The sequence below is a fragment of the Typha latifolia genome, chromosome 5 (genome assembly GCF_019914945.1).
Source record: "Typha latifolia isolate L0001 chromosome 5, TyphaL0001v2, whole genome shotgun sequence".
Taxonomy (NCBI): domain Eukaryota; kingdom Viridiplantae; phylum Streptophyta; class Magnoliopsida; order Poales; family Typhaceae; genus Typha; species Typha latifolia.
Window position 1 is genome coordinate 4,213,809 of NC_133090.1, and position 17,176 is coordinate 4,230,984.

Here is a 17,176-nt window from a genome sequence, read left to right on the forward strand (position 1 = left end):
TTATGCGAATATTTAGGTATGCTATGATATTAATTGAAAAACAAAAAAATGCCCTAATGTTATCTATTATATATTATCGATAATAATATGCAAAAAATAAAGAATGAAACATCAAACACAAAAAAATTTACTTGAAAAAAAAATTCAAACCAGTAAAAATCTACAGATCGAAACCAATCACTAAAACCTATAACAGTTAACAAGAAACTTACAAATCACTCACTGATTCCCATCACTCAATCTGTACAAACCTTGCTTGCTAGACCTAGTGGCACACTGCTTCCCGCGATAAATTTCATACTACTCTAACCTTCATGACACTATTTAAGTACTTCAATCACACTTTGACTTCAAATTAATCTTCTACTTCAATATTTTTCATCAAATATTTTGTAACTTGTTTATATGCTTATATAAAAAATTTAGACATATTACATGAATATAAATTATGGTTTGAAATATAATTTATCAATTATATAAATACAAATAAAATCTAACACATGCAAAATTCTTCAAGAGAGAGACTTTTCCCTTGCAAGAACATGAGCTTCAATATATTTAGGAGTGTAAAAGAGCGGAGCCTAAGCAAGCTAGCTCCAACTCAGGCTCGGCTCAAAATTAAATTTGAGCCTTGTAACGTTGCTCAAGCTCGGCTCAGTTCAACTCTAGCCAAGCTTGAATTGGGCCAGACCGATCTCGAGCCGAGCTTGAGCCTGAATTGAGCCTATTATTATGCCATATTCAAGCCAAGCCGAACCAGACCAGATTGAGCCTGAGCTGACCCACAAATAAGCTATAAGAGGAGGATGACGACGAGGTAGTGGCTTGAGAAGGAAGACGAGCATAGGGTGGCAACTTGAGGAGGAAGATGAGCATGAGGCGACGATGGCTTGAAGAGGAGGAGGTGGGCTGACGATGGACAAGGACGAGGTGACGGGTTGACGGTGGAGAAGGACAAGATGATGAGGCGACGAGCCAAGGAAGATGAGGTGGCAACTAGAGGAAGAAAGCGAGCATGGGGCAGCGACTTGAGGAAGATGAGCACAGGGCGACGTTCGGGGGCTTGAGGAGGAGAAAGAGCTGGCTTGCCGAAGGAGGAGGAGGAGGAGAAGGCGAGCTAACGGTGGAGAAGGATGAGGCAATGGGTCGACGATGGAGGAGGAAGATTGGAGATACCAAGCGAGTGAAGATTGAGGGAGAGCTAAGGAGATTTGTTCGGCTGCATTTGGAAATTGGGACTTAGGAGAGGCTAGGGTTTCTAATTTGAGAATCCCTTTTATACTGAGCCTATCAAGCCGAGCCTGAGTGAGTTAGCTCCAGATCAAGTTTTGTTCGAAATTGATTTTGAGCCTTCTAATCCGGCTTGAATTTGGCTCAGCTCTAGTCGGGCTGAGTCGAGCTCAAGCTTTTATACGAGCCAAGCGCAAGGCCGAGCCGCTCATATTTTTGATAGCCCTAAATATATTTACACCTAAGCTATATAAAACACCGATATCATTATCAGAAAAAGGAGTGTCAATCACGACAAGTCTATCAGCAAGAGATTTGACAGAGTGTAGGAAGTCGACAACTAATTGGGAGTCACGTTGAGCAAGAAGAAGAGATTCCTTCAATTGCATCACATGCGAGCGAAAGTGATTTGCATAGAGTCGAGAGATTTATCCTCACATCATGTGAAGTTTATACTGTGCCTTTTTTATCATATTTTGAAAAGCTTCTTATGTGCATAACAAATTTTGCTTAGTAAATATTATTTTCCTTTCTCAGTGAAAGATTATCACTCTGACGGAGTAGACTTTCACTAGTTTTGACCTTTCCAAACACTTGTGCAGTTGTAAAAACTTCGTTCCCCTGTTTTTCTTTTTGGTTCATTAGAAAAGCTCAATAAGCTGTTTATCTTTCTATATATATATAACAATGATAGCACTAGTTCCATGCTAATCATGTTAAATGATTATATTTCGTGTTGCCTTTATATTATGCCATGATAAAAACCCATTCTTGGGGCAATTCTAGATTGTTTGAGTTATATAATGCTCCAAAGAGCTTGATGGTTGACGATAAATATGCTCAATATAGAAACCTCTATAAGTTTTCGCACTTCCACACTCAATTCTTTTTTAGCATTGTTAACCGTGTCCTCATTAATTAAATGAGGTATAACCCTATCTTAAGATAACATAAGCCAACTTGTCAAAAAGGATGTCAAAAGAAGTCGGTAGAATTTGGTTGGTGTGGTACTTATTTATCTCTCTTATATATACATGCTTTGCAAACAAACACTCATTTATACACACTTTAGTTGATTCTTACACAAGAGAGAGAATATAATAGTTCATACATGTATTTAAGTAGACGTGTGTGAAAAAGTTATACACTTTTACTGTCCAAAATAACGAATATATCCTTATAAAATAATAAATATAATATTTTACTATAACCTAGTAAATATTATTATAAAGTATGAATAATAAATACTATATTATAGAAAACTACCTTTACCAAAATAATTCTTTAACATTTTTAAGAACAAAAAATTATCAAAGGTAAACATCTATTTATTATTATATAAAGTATGCTTCATGATTATTATTTTGAAAACAATTTTATATTATCATATAATATTTTTTAGTGATAGTTTGTGTATAAATAAATTTTATTTGTCTACTTATATTAAATATATAGAAATGAATCAAATGATTCATCTCATAGGGGTAATTTCTATCAATATCATATCCGTAATAATGTGTATATAAAAAAATTAATTAGTTCTTAACCTTCCTCCTAATCCGATGTTACCCATATCGGCAAGACTAGAAATTGAAGCACATTAACTTGGACGCAAAAGCCGTTCCAAACTAGCATTTGCTTCTTGGAAAACCAAATTCTCTTCGCTAGACGCCGAGCTCAACCACCAACTACCCTTCTTTTCCTACAGCCCAACAACCGTTTTAAATGTCACCAATTAATTTTTCTCTCCCTCTCTCTCTCCATTAAACCTTCCGTAATTAAACTAATCAAACCCCTCTCCATTCCAAGAAGCATCCACCTCCAACCTCGTTTAGCTCCTCCTTTATAAATCCCATTCCAGTACTGGGATTACTCAAACGTATAGCTCCTGCCTTCTTCTCCTACCTTACTACTTTTCTTCTTCTTATTTTCGCAAAGAACCCCACCAAACAAGCCAAATAAAGAGTAAGAAGACACGCCCCCATTAACTCAAGCACTACTCCCACTTAGCCAAGGAGAGTAGTGTGGAAATTAATGGCTGGTGTTGGAAAGAGTAGTTGCAGTGGTAGTAGTAGTAGTAGTAGTAGTATTACCCTCCTGGCTCTAGCCGGGAGGGCATTGAACGTTGCGGTGAGCTTTGTTGTCTTCTCTTTTCTAGACGTGTTAGACGTCGTGCTCTGCATTGTCTACAAACTCATCGACTACTTCGTCGAGGCCGAGTGGAAGCCGTGCTACTGCTCGTCTTCTAAGAACACGATTGCGAGCAGCGGCGCGATGGTCGTGGCGAAGACCACCGGACCGAAAGTGCTTCGGCTTTGCTCTACCAGGCTTCAGTTGGAGGACATCTCCGATACTTTGTACGCCCGCCCGTCGGTCGTGAAGGAGGTCACGAGGACGGCAATCTCCCCTGCTACCACTACGTTCACCATCAGCTCCGGCATTGCGGAGATGATCAAAGGTAAGATCGGCCGGCGCCGCCCCCTGCCGGATCCATGCTGGTCCGACTGTGATTGCAAGACTTGTAATTCCTGGAGCTCCAGTCCGAGCGGTTCCCACCTTTATGTGCACGTCGAGGAGCCAAAAGGTAACGCGTCACAGTGTACAAAACGTTTAATTGTGCTAGCAATCTGATTCATTTTGGGTGAACTTGATTATTAAGGCGGAGAAACTGCGGAGGAGGATGTAGTCTTCATTCACGGATTCATATCATCATCGTTATTCTGGACGGAGACGGTCTTCCCCGTGTTCTCGGAGGAAACAAAGTCGACCTACCGTCTGTTCGCCGTCGATCTACTAGGATTCGGCCGGAGCCCGAAGCCGGCCGACTCACTGTACACGCTCCGCGAGCACGTCGAGATGATCGACAAGTCGGTGCTCCAGCGGTACAAAGTCAAGTCCTTCCATATCGTTGCGCATTCTCTCGGCTCGGTTCTCGCCCTCGCTCTCGCTGTCAAGTACCCGGACGCCATCAAGTCACTGACTCTACTCGCGCCGGTACATTACTTCTAAGAATCTTTTTTAACTTATAACTATTATAGAGAGACAATAATAATAATGCAGCGGAGCATTGGTTACAGCCGTACTTCCCAGTACCGAAGGGCATGGAAGGGGCGGCGGCGCAGTACGTGATGCGGCGGGTGGCGCCCCGACGGGTGTGGCCGGCGATAGCCTTCGGGGGGTCGATGGCGTGCTGGTACGAGCACGTGAGCCGCACCATCTGCCTGACGATTTGCAAGCACCACCGCCTGTGGGACTCACTCTTCAAGTTTCTAACTCGGAATAGGTACGGCAGCCGGCCACTTATTAGCGACACACTTCGCTATCAAATTAATGTAATCCCATCATATGATGTTAGCTTAGTATTTATGGTTAAGTGCATGAACTTTTTTAACTTTTTCTAGGGTATCATTTAGTGCGACGATAAGGTTTAAAAACGCACAAATATTTGCCCATATGCCAACCTGCTTTTATTAGGCGGTGAGATACTAGATTTTATTGGTTAGGACCTCACTTAACTTAATTGGACTTTATTTATATATACATATAATAATCTCACGTAAAAGAGGAGGATCCATTAAAATGCCATTAATTTTATAACTAGCTATAACTATATGGAGCGGTGAGGGCGGCTATTGAATTGTACACATCTATGCATGCAACAGTGATGCATGTATTATGACTGTTTGTGATATTTATAATTAGAATAAGCATGAGTTGTATTAACTATAATTATAATTAGGATCCACTAAGATGCCATTAGTTTTGTAACTAGCTCTATAACTATATGGAGCGGTGGGGACGGCTATTGACTTGTACACATCTATGCATGCAACAGTGATGCACGTATTATGACTGTTTGTGATATTTATAAGTAGAATAAGCACGAGTTGTATTAATTTTGTTAATTAAAAATCATTTTGCACACCAACTTTTTCACCCAATTTATGATATGTGGGACCAAATCACGTGGGTTATACGTGTAAATGGGTTATAAATTAAATTAGAACTATTCTTATTACTATATCCTCCATTCATGTTAATTGTGAACTATGTTCATCCTATGAAATAGTTAGGAAGGTAGACGAATGCAAAAGGGCATTGGTTAAATAGGTAGAGTCTATTCTTGCCAATAGCGATACATGGAGAGGTGACTAATAAGTTTCTTCTACAAGAGAAAGTTGAGTGTGGTCTTGTCAAATGTGAATATCAATGATGGATTTCTCTACAACACCTCACTCTACCTACAAGCTAAAAGTGCAAATAATGCACATGAAACTTGAGACCCAAGTCAAACATCCTATATAGTGCAAGTAATTTATTAAAGAGAAACTTGGCACTCACTTTCCTATAGGTAAATATTGTGCATCCTTAATGGCTTGTTCTTTTTTGGTTGGCTACTTTTTACATTATTCATTCTCATATTATTCTTCATCAAGAATAGTTTCTATAGACAATAAGGAAATTCATCTACCAAGTATATTTTCTTTTTTGGGTTTTTTTATTTATGTTTTGAAGGATAAAAATATGAAACAATGTTACAGGATTTTACTCTACAGAACTAACTAAATCCGGTTATACTTCACTGAAATACATGACATGCACGTGCAAAATTCTTATTTACTATCTACATTTTTCGTGAAAGGTAAAAAGGGTCTAAGTAGTCCTATAAAGCATGGTTCAAAGTTTTGATTTTGATTAGTTTTGGTTTTAACTCTTAGAAAAAATAAATAGTTTAAGCTAAAATAATATAATTTTAGCCTATTATGATCCAAAATTAAATATTAAACTAAATATCTTGATATTTCGGTCATAATCATATGAGTTTCACCTTTCGTTAAGTTTTGGTTATTACTGTTTCATCTCGGGTAAAACTTTAAACCATGCTGCTAAGTAAAGCCAAAATTCATTTTGTTTTTTCATACAAATGATGTAAATCAATCTAATAGTTTCTATCTAATCCAGGTAAGTTTGTGCATTAATGAGACATTTCTAATATATTGATGCAGGATGAAGACCTACTTGATTGAAAGCTTTATGTGTCATACTCACAATGCTGCATGGCACACTTTGCACAACATCATTTGTGGGAGTGCAACAAAAATGGAGAATTATCTTGACATAGTAAGGGATCGATTGAGTTGCAACATCACAATATTCCATGGCCAGAAGGATGAGCTCCTTCCTGTTGATTGTTCTTATGCAGTTGGGTCCAAAATACCAAGGGCTCGTGTTAAGGTCTTTGATAAGAAGGATCATATCACAATTATAGTTGGCCAAGAGAGGGTTTTTGCTAAAGAGCTTGAAGAAATATGGAAGAATAAGAGGGCTTAAGTGAAAGATTGAAAGTGTGCAAATCTCTGTCGTCAATGGAGAGCTCTAGGGATTGGTGTGCTAGGAGCACTCTTATTTATATATGTTGTCTCATGTTCATTGTTCAAGTGTGAAATATGTAATGATATGAATATTACATGGAAAGATATAGAATGTTATGTTTTCACATGTATTCTCCTTATAATTAGTAGGAGTATGTTGGTGGTTGTTTGGCTTCATGTATCTAAAAGAAGTAGAACGTATGAAGTATAATATGAAGACCAGTTTTTAATTTATGGATCCCATGAAATAACCTTTCCAGTGGCTAAGGAAGGCTCGTATGCTACATCTTTTGATTTCACATATTTCAAGATATATTATTTTGTAGTGTTATATGAGAAGTTAATATAAATAAAAATGTTATATCTTATATCTTTTCTTCCTACTAAAGATTGAGAGAATGTGTTTTAATATTCATATCTAAAATTAGCTCACCTTCTGTTCTTAACATTATTTCTTGAAATGAGAGAGTTTCACTTTCAAAGAATCAAGGTGAATATTTAGATATGAATGAGCAATGGCACATTTTTATGGCGAAGACAGTTTCACTTCCTTGAAATGAGAGAGTTTCACTTTCAAGGAGTTATTCTTTTTCTTTGTATTAAGTGTCTATGCTCATCCCTTTCTTGGGTAGTGACCTAATCTCCAATTTCTGTGCAAACTTAAAAATAGAAAGTAAAAATTTGTCACTCTTCGGTTTTTATTTTACTTACACAAACACAAAAAAAGTGAAAGAAAGTTGCACTTTCTAAGTATGACTTTATAATATGAGCCGAAATTATGGTCTTTTGTATACTTTTTTTTTTTTTTTGGTTTTTAACGTAGCAAAAATGAGTCTTTTTATTTATTTGTGCTCATCTCAGTATGCATTTTATTATAAAAAGATATAAATTTAGTATAGAAGATAAACATATTCAATTTTAAGAGCTCAATATTATAATTACTAAAACTCAAAAAAAAAATTTATTCAAGTATCCTTCGAAATTAGTCATTGTAAAGAATGTTTCATAAGATATATAAATTAATAAACTATTTTTATATTTTACTTTATATATGTTGATATAGTTTCCGAAATATACTAAGTAAAACGGAATATATAACATAAAAAATGGAATATATATAAAATTTTGTTTACATTAATTTGTAATCAAATAATATAAATAATGCATCAAACCTCTCTAAAGACAAGTAAATTACCCATGTAATATGCTTAACATTTTGGGTATTTTTTCACATAATTGCCACCGAAAATCAGTTATTTGGTAGGCTAAAATGCTGGTAGTACTATTCAAAATATATTACGACATGATATAAGAGTTCATATCATGTTTCTGTTTATAGGGACATTTTTGATAGACTACCTAATAACTATTTGTCATGGTGGCATTTTTGATGGACTAGCTAATAATATAGGGGATTAGATATTAGATCTCAATTGACTAGTCATTTGAATCCATCGTATGAGAATTATTAATGCCAATCTACCATCCTAAAAATCTAACACGTAGTACCAAATTTCTCTTTTGTTATCGGTTCTCAGTGTGACTATACGAGGAGATTGTTGTCCCTCCTTTATTTTATTTTATAGGGAATGTTCAAATTACACTTTATATTTTTACTATTTTTTTTTTGAGGATTTTGTAATCAAGCCCTCTATTTTTTTTTTTATAATTTTTATATAAAAAGTTGAGTTAGTTTAAGGGTTAATTACGCTGATACCCTCTTAACTATACTCGATTTTTATAGAAACCCCTAAAACTTTTTAGGTTACAATGTCATCCCTAAACTTTAGGCAAAGTGAAACAGGTAACGACGTGTAATGACTAACTATACTTAAAACACCCAAACCTTCAAATACACGTGTAAATCGTGTGGGTAAATCCCCTCACGCGGTGCCTGTTAGTAAAATGATTTCACAACGCACACAACAGCACAAATTCACCATAAATAAACTCAACCATAAGAGTCTACAACAAGCCTTCTAAATACACATCCAAAATACAATGCTAAAGTCTAAAATACACGGTCAATTATAACGCCCTCGTAGGGGCTTAATACAACTAATAGACATACTGAAAAAAAGGCAGTTACTCCTCGCTACCAAGAGGTGGTGAGCTCACAGCCCAGCGAGAGGTCCATACAATCTAAAATAATGAAATCACATGTGCATATCCAATGTATGCCTATATTTGCTAGTAATAACAATATGTTTGTTGAAATGACTTACCATGAGTTACTAAATCAATGCAATCGATAAATATCACCAGTCACTATTCTGAAACATACTAGTTCATAAACGTATCAGGATAAGTCCACACAGATATAAAGCTTGATACAATCTCATATTCATAGAAATCTCAATCATAGTGTTTACATGTTATGCATAGCAATAAAAGAGTAGTTTAGTCATCTCATGCCTACCAATGCATTAATAATATTTATCATAGCTCACCGAGCTATTCACCACACAGGGTAAATACTCTCAAGAAAATCATCTATCACATAACCATCCATCATCTCATACATCGAGCGGTAATGCCACCTACACGTGTATAGCGGCACTATATGTGACCAGTTGTCTGTGGCCATCAGACTAAGGACCCCAGTCGTAAGCCCATATCTCACTCTCTTTAAATCATCACCGCCCTCAGTAGGAGAATCGGGAGCCCTCGGCTCATCAACGGACGCCCTAACCCTACATCATTGGGTACCGTTAGAGATATATCCCCACCTTACAATTATGTTCTTTTATTATCATAATCTAGTCTTGACTATGCAGTATAATTACCTGAATACCACACAGGCTCCCGACCTCAAGTGTAGGCCGCTAATAGTATAGTCATATAAGATACACTCTACCCTTAGCCCTGGGCTAAGTGAGTAAGGGCACTGCCAAGTCAGAATCTGACTACTAATGATAGGTGGAAGTTGTGCAGTGTCTATAACTGTATAAAATATGTCATAGTCATCATGATCGTTACATTCTATATTCACAACAGATATTTATGTAAAGGTATATCATACAAGATACATGTAGAGCATCATTACTAATGCATATGCTAGCATTCTCATAATATCAGGATGAGTAATCTATCTATAACTGCATATGTCAAGATACATCATAGTACACTAAATGCATGTACTAATACTAACATTTTCTACAGTGTCATGACAGGTATAATAACTGTAACTACATTATTCTAGACTTGTATAAACTCTATTCGCCTAGGGGGTTTCCACAGTACACTAAATCTCCTCAGCTAGTCGGCTCCTCCGGAATACCAAAATCCTCCTCACGCAGTATTAATCCTAAAATTCACAAGATAATAAATTATCATTACGGTGGTGGTTAGGCTGATCAATCAAGTGGAAGTAGAAACAGGATTATAAAGTCCAATTGGCCCCAATTGGGCTAGGCTGTGGGGTATTGGGTTAGGCTCAAACCTAACCCAATAGGCAAGAGGATCTTGGTGGGCTAAGGTGGGTTGGGGGCCCAACCACAACCCACCAAGGTTGGATTAGTGGGCGACAGTCTGCAGCCCACCCAACATTTGGGTTAGTGGGCTGCAGCCTGCAGCCCACCTCGAAATTGGGTTTGTAGGCTGCGCCCTACAACCCACCAACACCTAACACCTACCCCCCATCTCCAACGAGGGAGGGAGATAGAGGGGACTAGAAGTAGAGGCTCGGCACTACTGGTGGCCCATGCCATCGACAGCCCGCCCTCAGGTTGGCGGCTCACGACCCACGCCGAGGAGGGAAGGGAAGGAAAGGAAAGTGGATGAAAAGATGAGGGCTTGGCTTGGCTTGATGGGCGTAACCCACGCCGGGGAGGAGCCACCGCCCGTGCTCCCCGCCTACGGGGGAGCGGGAGAAGCTTGCCCCATGGTTGGGGTGGCTGACGAGGCAGCGAGGCGAGCTCCATGGTCGGTGGCCATGGAGGTCTGTCCTCCCAACACAAAGGCTCGAAGCCCGTCCAGAGAGCCCCTTCCCCGGAGCTCTCGGACTGACGGCCGGACGAGGGGTCGACGGTCGCCGAGGATGATGGCAAGAGGGAGGGAAACTAGCTACTAAATTTTAACGAGGTTGAGGCTTACCGCGATCCGCGCGCTTGGCTTCGTCGGCTCGGGGCTTCGGCGGCTCCGACGTCGGCAACCTGAGGGCGAGAAGAGGGGAGGAGAGTTGGCAAGGTGGAGAAGAAAATAAGGGGGGTTCGGGATGGCTGCGGTGAGGGGAAGAAGGAGATAATGGAGGTGGGGAGGGTGGCGTGCACGGCAAGGGAAGAGGAAGAAGAAGGAGAAGAGAGGACAGGGGGTGGGTTGGCAGGCTCTATGGCTCGACGCGTGTGTCACAGGTTTTTTTTTTTAAGTGGGGTGTTACAATACCCCTAATTAATATATCACAATATTATTAATTTTTAAATTAAAATAGTAAATAATTTACTCTCTTCTTTCCACTATCTCTGCTCGTTCTACCTTTGTAGGCATCAGGTGGCGCGTGAGAGGGAAGACGACAGTAGCAACACGGTATCAAACTCACTTGCAGTGGAGACATGCCATCGCCCACACTCGGGGAGGGAGGGAAATAATAGAAGCTAGGGAGGGAGGGAGGTAGAAGAGAAGGAAGAATAAAGATGTGGGTGGTGATAGTGAAGAGGAAGAGAAAAAGATGATTGAATGTAATAATAAGAAAAATTAAATTTCTATTAGAATATTTTTTATCCTAATTTAATTAATGAGTCATATAAAGATTACAAGGGTATTTAAGTTATTTAGAATTAATTATGTTTGATATAACTGCCACATAAGTTAACTCATTTAATTTTTCTATTACACTTATAGAAGGGTGATATTGAAATTTTTCTAAAATTTAAGGATGATATTGTAACCTAAAATAATTTAGGGGGTTCCTAAGAAAATTAGGTATAGTTTAGAGGGTGTAGATGTAATTAACATTTAATTAGGGCTGTCAAAATAAACAAACAGCTCGGGCTCGGCTCAACTGAAGCTCAAGTTCAATGGCTCAAAAATAATTTCGAGCCGAGCTTGAGTTGGAGCCAGCTTGCTTAGGCTCGGTATAAAAGGTTTTCTTACAAAATCATAGTTTCCAAATCCCAAATCAAAAAACCTTATCTCAAATCCCAAGCCCGCCTCCTCCTCCTCCTTCAGTAATGGCAAGCCTGTTCTCGTCCTCCTCAAGCTGCTGCATTGTCCTCCTTCGCTAAAGCAACGCCTCCTCCCCCTTCGGCAACGGCAAGCTGCCTCCTCCCACTCCTTCGGCAATGACAAGCTAACTTCTCCTTCTGCAAAGGCAAGCCTCGCACTCGTCCTCCTCTATGCTGTCACTGCCTTCTCCTCCTCCATCAGTTTGATCTGGCTCGGTCTATCTTGATAAAGCTCGGCTTGAATGGGGCTTGATAATAGGCTCATTTTAGGCTCGAGCTCGGCTCAGACTTGGTCTGGCCCGATCGAGCTCGACTCAAGTTGAGCTAATCTAAGCCTGAGTAGAATTATAAGGCTCGAAAATATTTTTGAGTCGAGCTTGAGCCAGAGCCGACTCGCTCAGGCTCCACTCATTTACACCCCTACCCTTAATTTAATTTAACCATTTTCAAATAGTAGGTTATCAATAAACAAATATTAAGATAAAAATATAAAGAGTCTTATATTACCTTCTTTTCTTATCTCCAATTTTATTCATGGGTTTATAACCCAAATCTTGGTCACTTCCCTTATCCCAAGCTGTGAGGGAGATGAAGAATTCAGAGGGAGCAATAGGGCTGTGGATAAGGAAGGAGTGGGAGGAGGAGAAACATAGCTTAGAAGAGGAGGAGGAGGAAGTAGAGGCATAGGAGGTTTGAGTTCGGATGCGAGGAAGGGTTTTTGAGGATGAGGAGGACTTGGGGATTGATGGGATTTCGAGGGGAGGGAAGATGGCGGCACGCTCACAATGGGAGGAGGGGAGCTCGGTGGAGATGGCGCTCGACGTTGACAATGGCCCTGTCGGAATTAGGACACGTTGCTGTTGTAGTTTAGGAATATTGAAGTTCTGATAAAATATGATAGAAGAAATCTAATATTTACCAAAATATTAATGTGATTTACATGGGGAAGAGGATTTTGATTTGGGTGATTAAATCTAGAATAGATCTTTAACTTGGTGAGGTGAATTAGGGTGGAGTATAGTTTAGAAAGGGTTTGGCTAATATGGGTCTAAATTATAATTTTTCAAAAGGTATTTTAATAATTTAAGTATAGTTACATAAATTATATAACATTATTAAGATCGATCAGTTAATGAAAATAATATTCGGATTTATATAAAATTATATAAAAAAATATAAGGGTCAAGTTACAAAATCTTCGATGCTGAGATATTAATTAAAAAATAGTGAAATATAGAGTATGATTTAAAATTTTCCCTATTTTATATTAAATACTAGGCTTTCAAAATTTAAATCCATCAACCGGATTTATATACAAAAAAACCATTTTAAGGCTAAATTTTATATTAGACAAAAAAAATGTAGAGATAGTTATGATAGTTTGAAACTTTCCAATGGTAAGACTCTTTCTCCTCAATCTTCACCATGACATATTTTGATTCTTCTACTACTTCAAACCTTTCAATTGTGGGAGGTTGGGATTGAGCACAGGATACAATGTATATATTTGCACGAAAATGACCATTAATTTGCATGCATGTATACATATATCTTGTCGGCAAGAGTTAGCACTAACTTTATTGTTTGTCACACTTGTTTGTCACACTCAATGCCAAAGCTTTGGCATTAGTTGTAAGATACACCCATCAACCATGCACTAAGCTGAGAAGCAACATTTACAGCACTATAGCTGCATGTCAGTGTGATGGGCATGCAGTGAGTGTGGTTTACTTGCACGAATTGAATTCCAACAGATTAACATGTACGTCATGCATGGGAGCTTTCAGAACATCATCACAATTGTTTGAAATTGACTGTGCATGCTTATTAAGTCCGAGTGGAGGAGTAAATGGAATGCTGTCGGTGACAACTGACAATATCGGAGTTACGTGATGCTTACTGATGTAGATGATCACATGCGGAGTTAATATTTTAGGAACAATTTTACGTTAACTTTTTTTACTCATAGACTTTTTTAAAGATTAGATCTGGAATGATATGAATGTAACAAAATTTTAAAAATTATGTGGTCTTAGCTTCATGAATTATAATTCTAATGACTATGATTTCATATGAAATTGACGTCGAAATAAAAAATTAAAAATAAAAGAGAAGAGAAAATCAGAATGGAACAGAACAATAAATTAATTTGGTTCGACTTTAATTGACTTGTCTTAACGCATCCGCCAGCTCAAGACAATCTATATCCATATTTTTAAACTTCCTATGTTACCCTCAACAATGGTCATAACGAGTTCATGTGCAATGGTTTCACTGACGATTACATATTTTAAGTTCCAAACTATGTCTTCCCTCGGTAAGGTAAAAGTATTTTAGCAAATTTAGAAATATAATTATTAATGGTAATACTAAGGGTCGCCATGGGCCTGGATTTTACTGTAAGGTTGAGACAATATTCAGGCCGGGCCGGATTCGGCCCATGGACGAGAAAAGCTTTAAAAGAACTTTTCCTAAATATGGATAACGGATGAACTTTGAGGACAAACCTAACCGTTGGAGACTATGAAGATTTAATATAGATGTCGGGTTGGGCTCGGGGTTCAGGTTTGAGGCCGAGCTATCCCAGAGGGCTCGGGTCGGAGGCTAAATTGGACTTGGGCTGGGTTATGGCCTGAAAAGTTCGGGAGGGTTATCGCCTGCCAGCATTACTCCCAACAACGCCCACAATTTTTCCTCCCTCACTCCACTAGTCCACTCTGTAGCAAGAGTTGTCTCTGCGCCAGAGGCTTATCCAACCTTATCGGAAATCTTATTCCTTCGAACCAGAAACGAAATAAACAAAATAATAAAACCAACTTAAAATTTTATTAAACACCAAAAATACCAAGAAGGAAAAAGGCGGAGGAGGAGAAGTGGAAGAAAGATGCAAGCAATGGCGCTCGCCGCGGTCCCGTCCTCCGCCACCCCCAGTACCCCCACGGCCACCTCTTCCGCCTACCGCCACCACCAGCATCACCATCATTTCGCCTTCTCCCCTCTCCCTCCCCCTCGCTCGCCTCCGACTCGCACCCTCGCCCTTCCCTCCGCCGCTGCCGACGTCCTCCCCTCCCTCAACACCGCGGCCCCCGCCGCCCTCGCGGCCGCCGCGGCCCTCACGGCGGCCCTATCACTCTCCGACCCCGACCGCCGCCGCCGTAAGCAGGCCGCCGAGGCCGGCGGTGACGACAAGGAGGCCGTGAAGGCCTACTTCAACTCCACAGGCTTCGACCGTTGGCGCCGCATCTACGACCCCTCCTCCTCCGACGTCAATCGCGTCCAGCTCGACATCCGCCTCGGCCACGCCCAGACCGTCGACGCCGCCCTCCGCCTCCTCCGCGACTCTGGTGGCCTCGCTGGCTCCACCGTCTGCGACGCCGGCTGCGGCGTCGGCTCCCTCTCCATCCCCCTCTCCCGCGAGGGCGCCATCGTCTCCGCCTCCGACATCTCCGCCGCCATGGTCGCGGAAGCCCAAAAACTAGCCCAAGAAGCCGCGTCCCAGGAGCCCCCCAATTCCCCCTTCCAAATTCCCAAATTTGAAGTGAAAGATCTCGAGAGCCTACAAGGCAAGTACGACACAGTCGTCTGCTTGGACGTCTTGATACATTACCCGCAGGAGAAAGCAGAAGGGATGATCGCGCACTTGGCGTCGCTGGCCGAGAAGCGGCTGGTGCTCAGCTACGCGCCCAAGACGTTCTTCTACAACTTCTTGAAGCGGGTCGGCGAGTTGTTCCCGGGGCCGTCGAAGGCGACCAGGGCGTACCTGCACGCCGAGAGGGACGTCGAGGAAGCGCTGAAGAAGGTCGGGTGGCGGGTGACGAATAAGGGGTTTATATCGACGCAGTTCTACTTCGCTAATCTCATCGAAGCCGTGCCAGTGGGATCCCCGCAGTAGGGAGAGTAGGGAAGGGATGGAGGTGTTAGCTTTGCAGCACTTGTTGAGAGGTATGTATGTATGCATGTCTTTGGTTATATGGTGAGAATTTTTTTGGTTTGAAATTTTTAGTTAGTTGATAATTTGGAGGTGTTAGCTTGTAGTACTTATTGAATCATTATATCAATTCCAGTTACTCTGATAATTTGCATATCATAAATTGTTCTTGTGTAACGATTTAGATTATGCACTGAATAAATTTGATTCTAAAAGCTTTCTGATGAAGGGAAGTTAATATCTAAGATTCTCAATCTAAACAGGAGGAGGTTTATATCATTTGTTCCTAAGCAAACTGAAGTTTCTAATTTGACTTACGTCCAATACTACAACCAAGTGATACTCGGATAGAAGCGGTTCAAGCACCCACCCATGTAAAATGAACATTTTGGATGAATTTATAGATGTTTACAAATGTAAACGTCAATAAAAGAAAAGAAGGGAAACTTGTGGAAAATTTGAATTTCAAAGTTATATACTCTTGTGAACTTTACAGAATCTCATGACAAATAAAGGAAATTTAACGTTAATGATTAGCATTACTGAGAAGCTTAAACAATAAAGTTGAGAGTCAAATCTGAACCTTAACTTCTACTGATTCAGAATACTAGGCTTGCAGGATACTGATGGATACTACTAAAGTACTAATGATCTTTATCATCCCTACCAATTACTTACCATTTCTTTTCCTCTTAAAAGAAAGGGATGGCATGAGAGTCTCCTGTTTGATTAGAAGATCTACATTTTGTCTTCCTCTCTTGTAATATGTTCTTTTCTAAGAACTCAGAGGAGTAGTTTAGTTGCTTTTTCTACTATCTTACCTAAAGCTGAACTGATCTGTTAACTGGCATCTCTGGCTGTAACTAAGCAGGTGGAAGTGCTCTCTCTATTGCTATTCAGGAAAGTTCTACGAAAGACACCTGGATAGTGGTAAAGCTTTGCAAACATGCCCTTGTTGGCTTGTTGCATTTGATAAATCTTGCCAATGCTCTTTTTAAGTAGTCAAAGGAAGACATTGTGCTTGTCTGCTGAAATAGTCAGTTAAATCCATGATTGATTCAGTTTGACATGTAGTTTGATTGTCAAGGGGCTGTTAAAAGTCTCATTCTTCTATCATGATTTTTGGGGACATCTATGTGGATCTCTCAAGCTATCATTTTGTGATCGAAGCAAGTTATATAAAGTCTCATTACTGTTTGTCTTAATCAAATTAGGAATTAGTGTCTTAATTAGTTTTTAGAAGACTAATTCTCATTCTTGCAGCAAGGGTTTCCTAACCCTGTAAAAAGGATCCTGGATTGTATAATCGAAGCACTGAATAGTTGAAAAAGGACATGTTTTTACTAGCTGAGCTTTTTTACTCTGGCTCGTTCCTGTCCTATGATAGACATGGAATTTTGGTTGCTGGATTCATAATATCCTCTTCCATAAGTTTAGCTATTACTTTCTTTTTTTACTTCATTGAAGCTTATCTCTTGAAATAA

General features: G+C 39.7%; 2 protein-coding genes across 2 annotated transcripts; both read left to right on the forward strand.

The window, feature by feature from the left end:
- The first annotated feature begins 3,101 nt into the window (after positions 1 to 3,101).
- On the forward strand, positions 3,102 to 6,727 carry LOC140789241 (probable lysophospholipase BODYGUARD 3). Its single transcript, XM_073138856.1, has 4 exons — positions 3,102 to 3,814; positions 3,890 to 4,224; positions 4,308 to 4,513; positions 6,237 to 6,727. The coding sequence occupies exons 1-4, from the start codon at positions 3,265 to 3,267 to the stop codon at positions 6,559 to 6,561; spliced, it is 1,416 nt and encodes a 471-aa protein (XP_072994957.1). The 5' UTR covers positions 3,102 to 3,264; the 3' UTR covers positions 6,562 to 6,727.
- A 7,733-nt stretch (positions 6,728 to 14,460) lies between these two features.
- Positions 14,461 to 16,902, forward strand: LOC140789679 (magnesium protoporphyrin IX methyltransferase, chloroplastic). The gene is made up of 2 exons (XM_073139467.1): positions 14,461 to 15,706; positions 16,564 to 16,902. The coding sequence occupies exon 1, from the start codon at positions 14,649 to 14,651 to the stop codon at positions 15,654 to 15,656; it is 1,008 nt and encodes a 335-aa protein (XP_072995568.1). The 5' UTR covers positions 14,461 to 14,648; the 3' UTR covers positions 15,657 to 15,706; positions 16,564 to 16,902.
- The last annotated feature ends 274 nt before the right edge of the window (positions 16,903 to 17,176 follow it).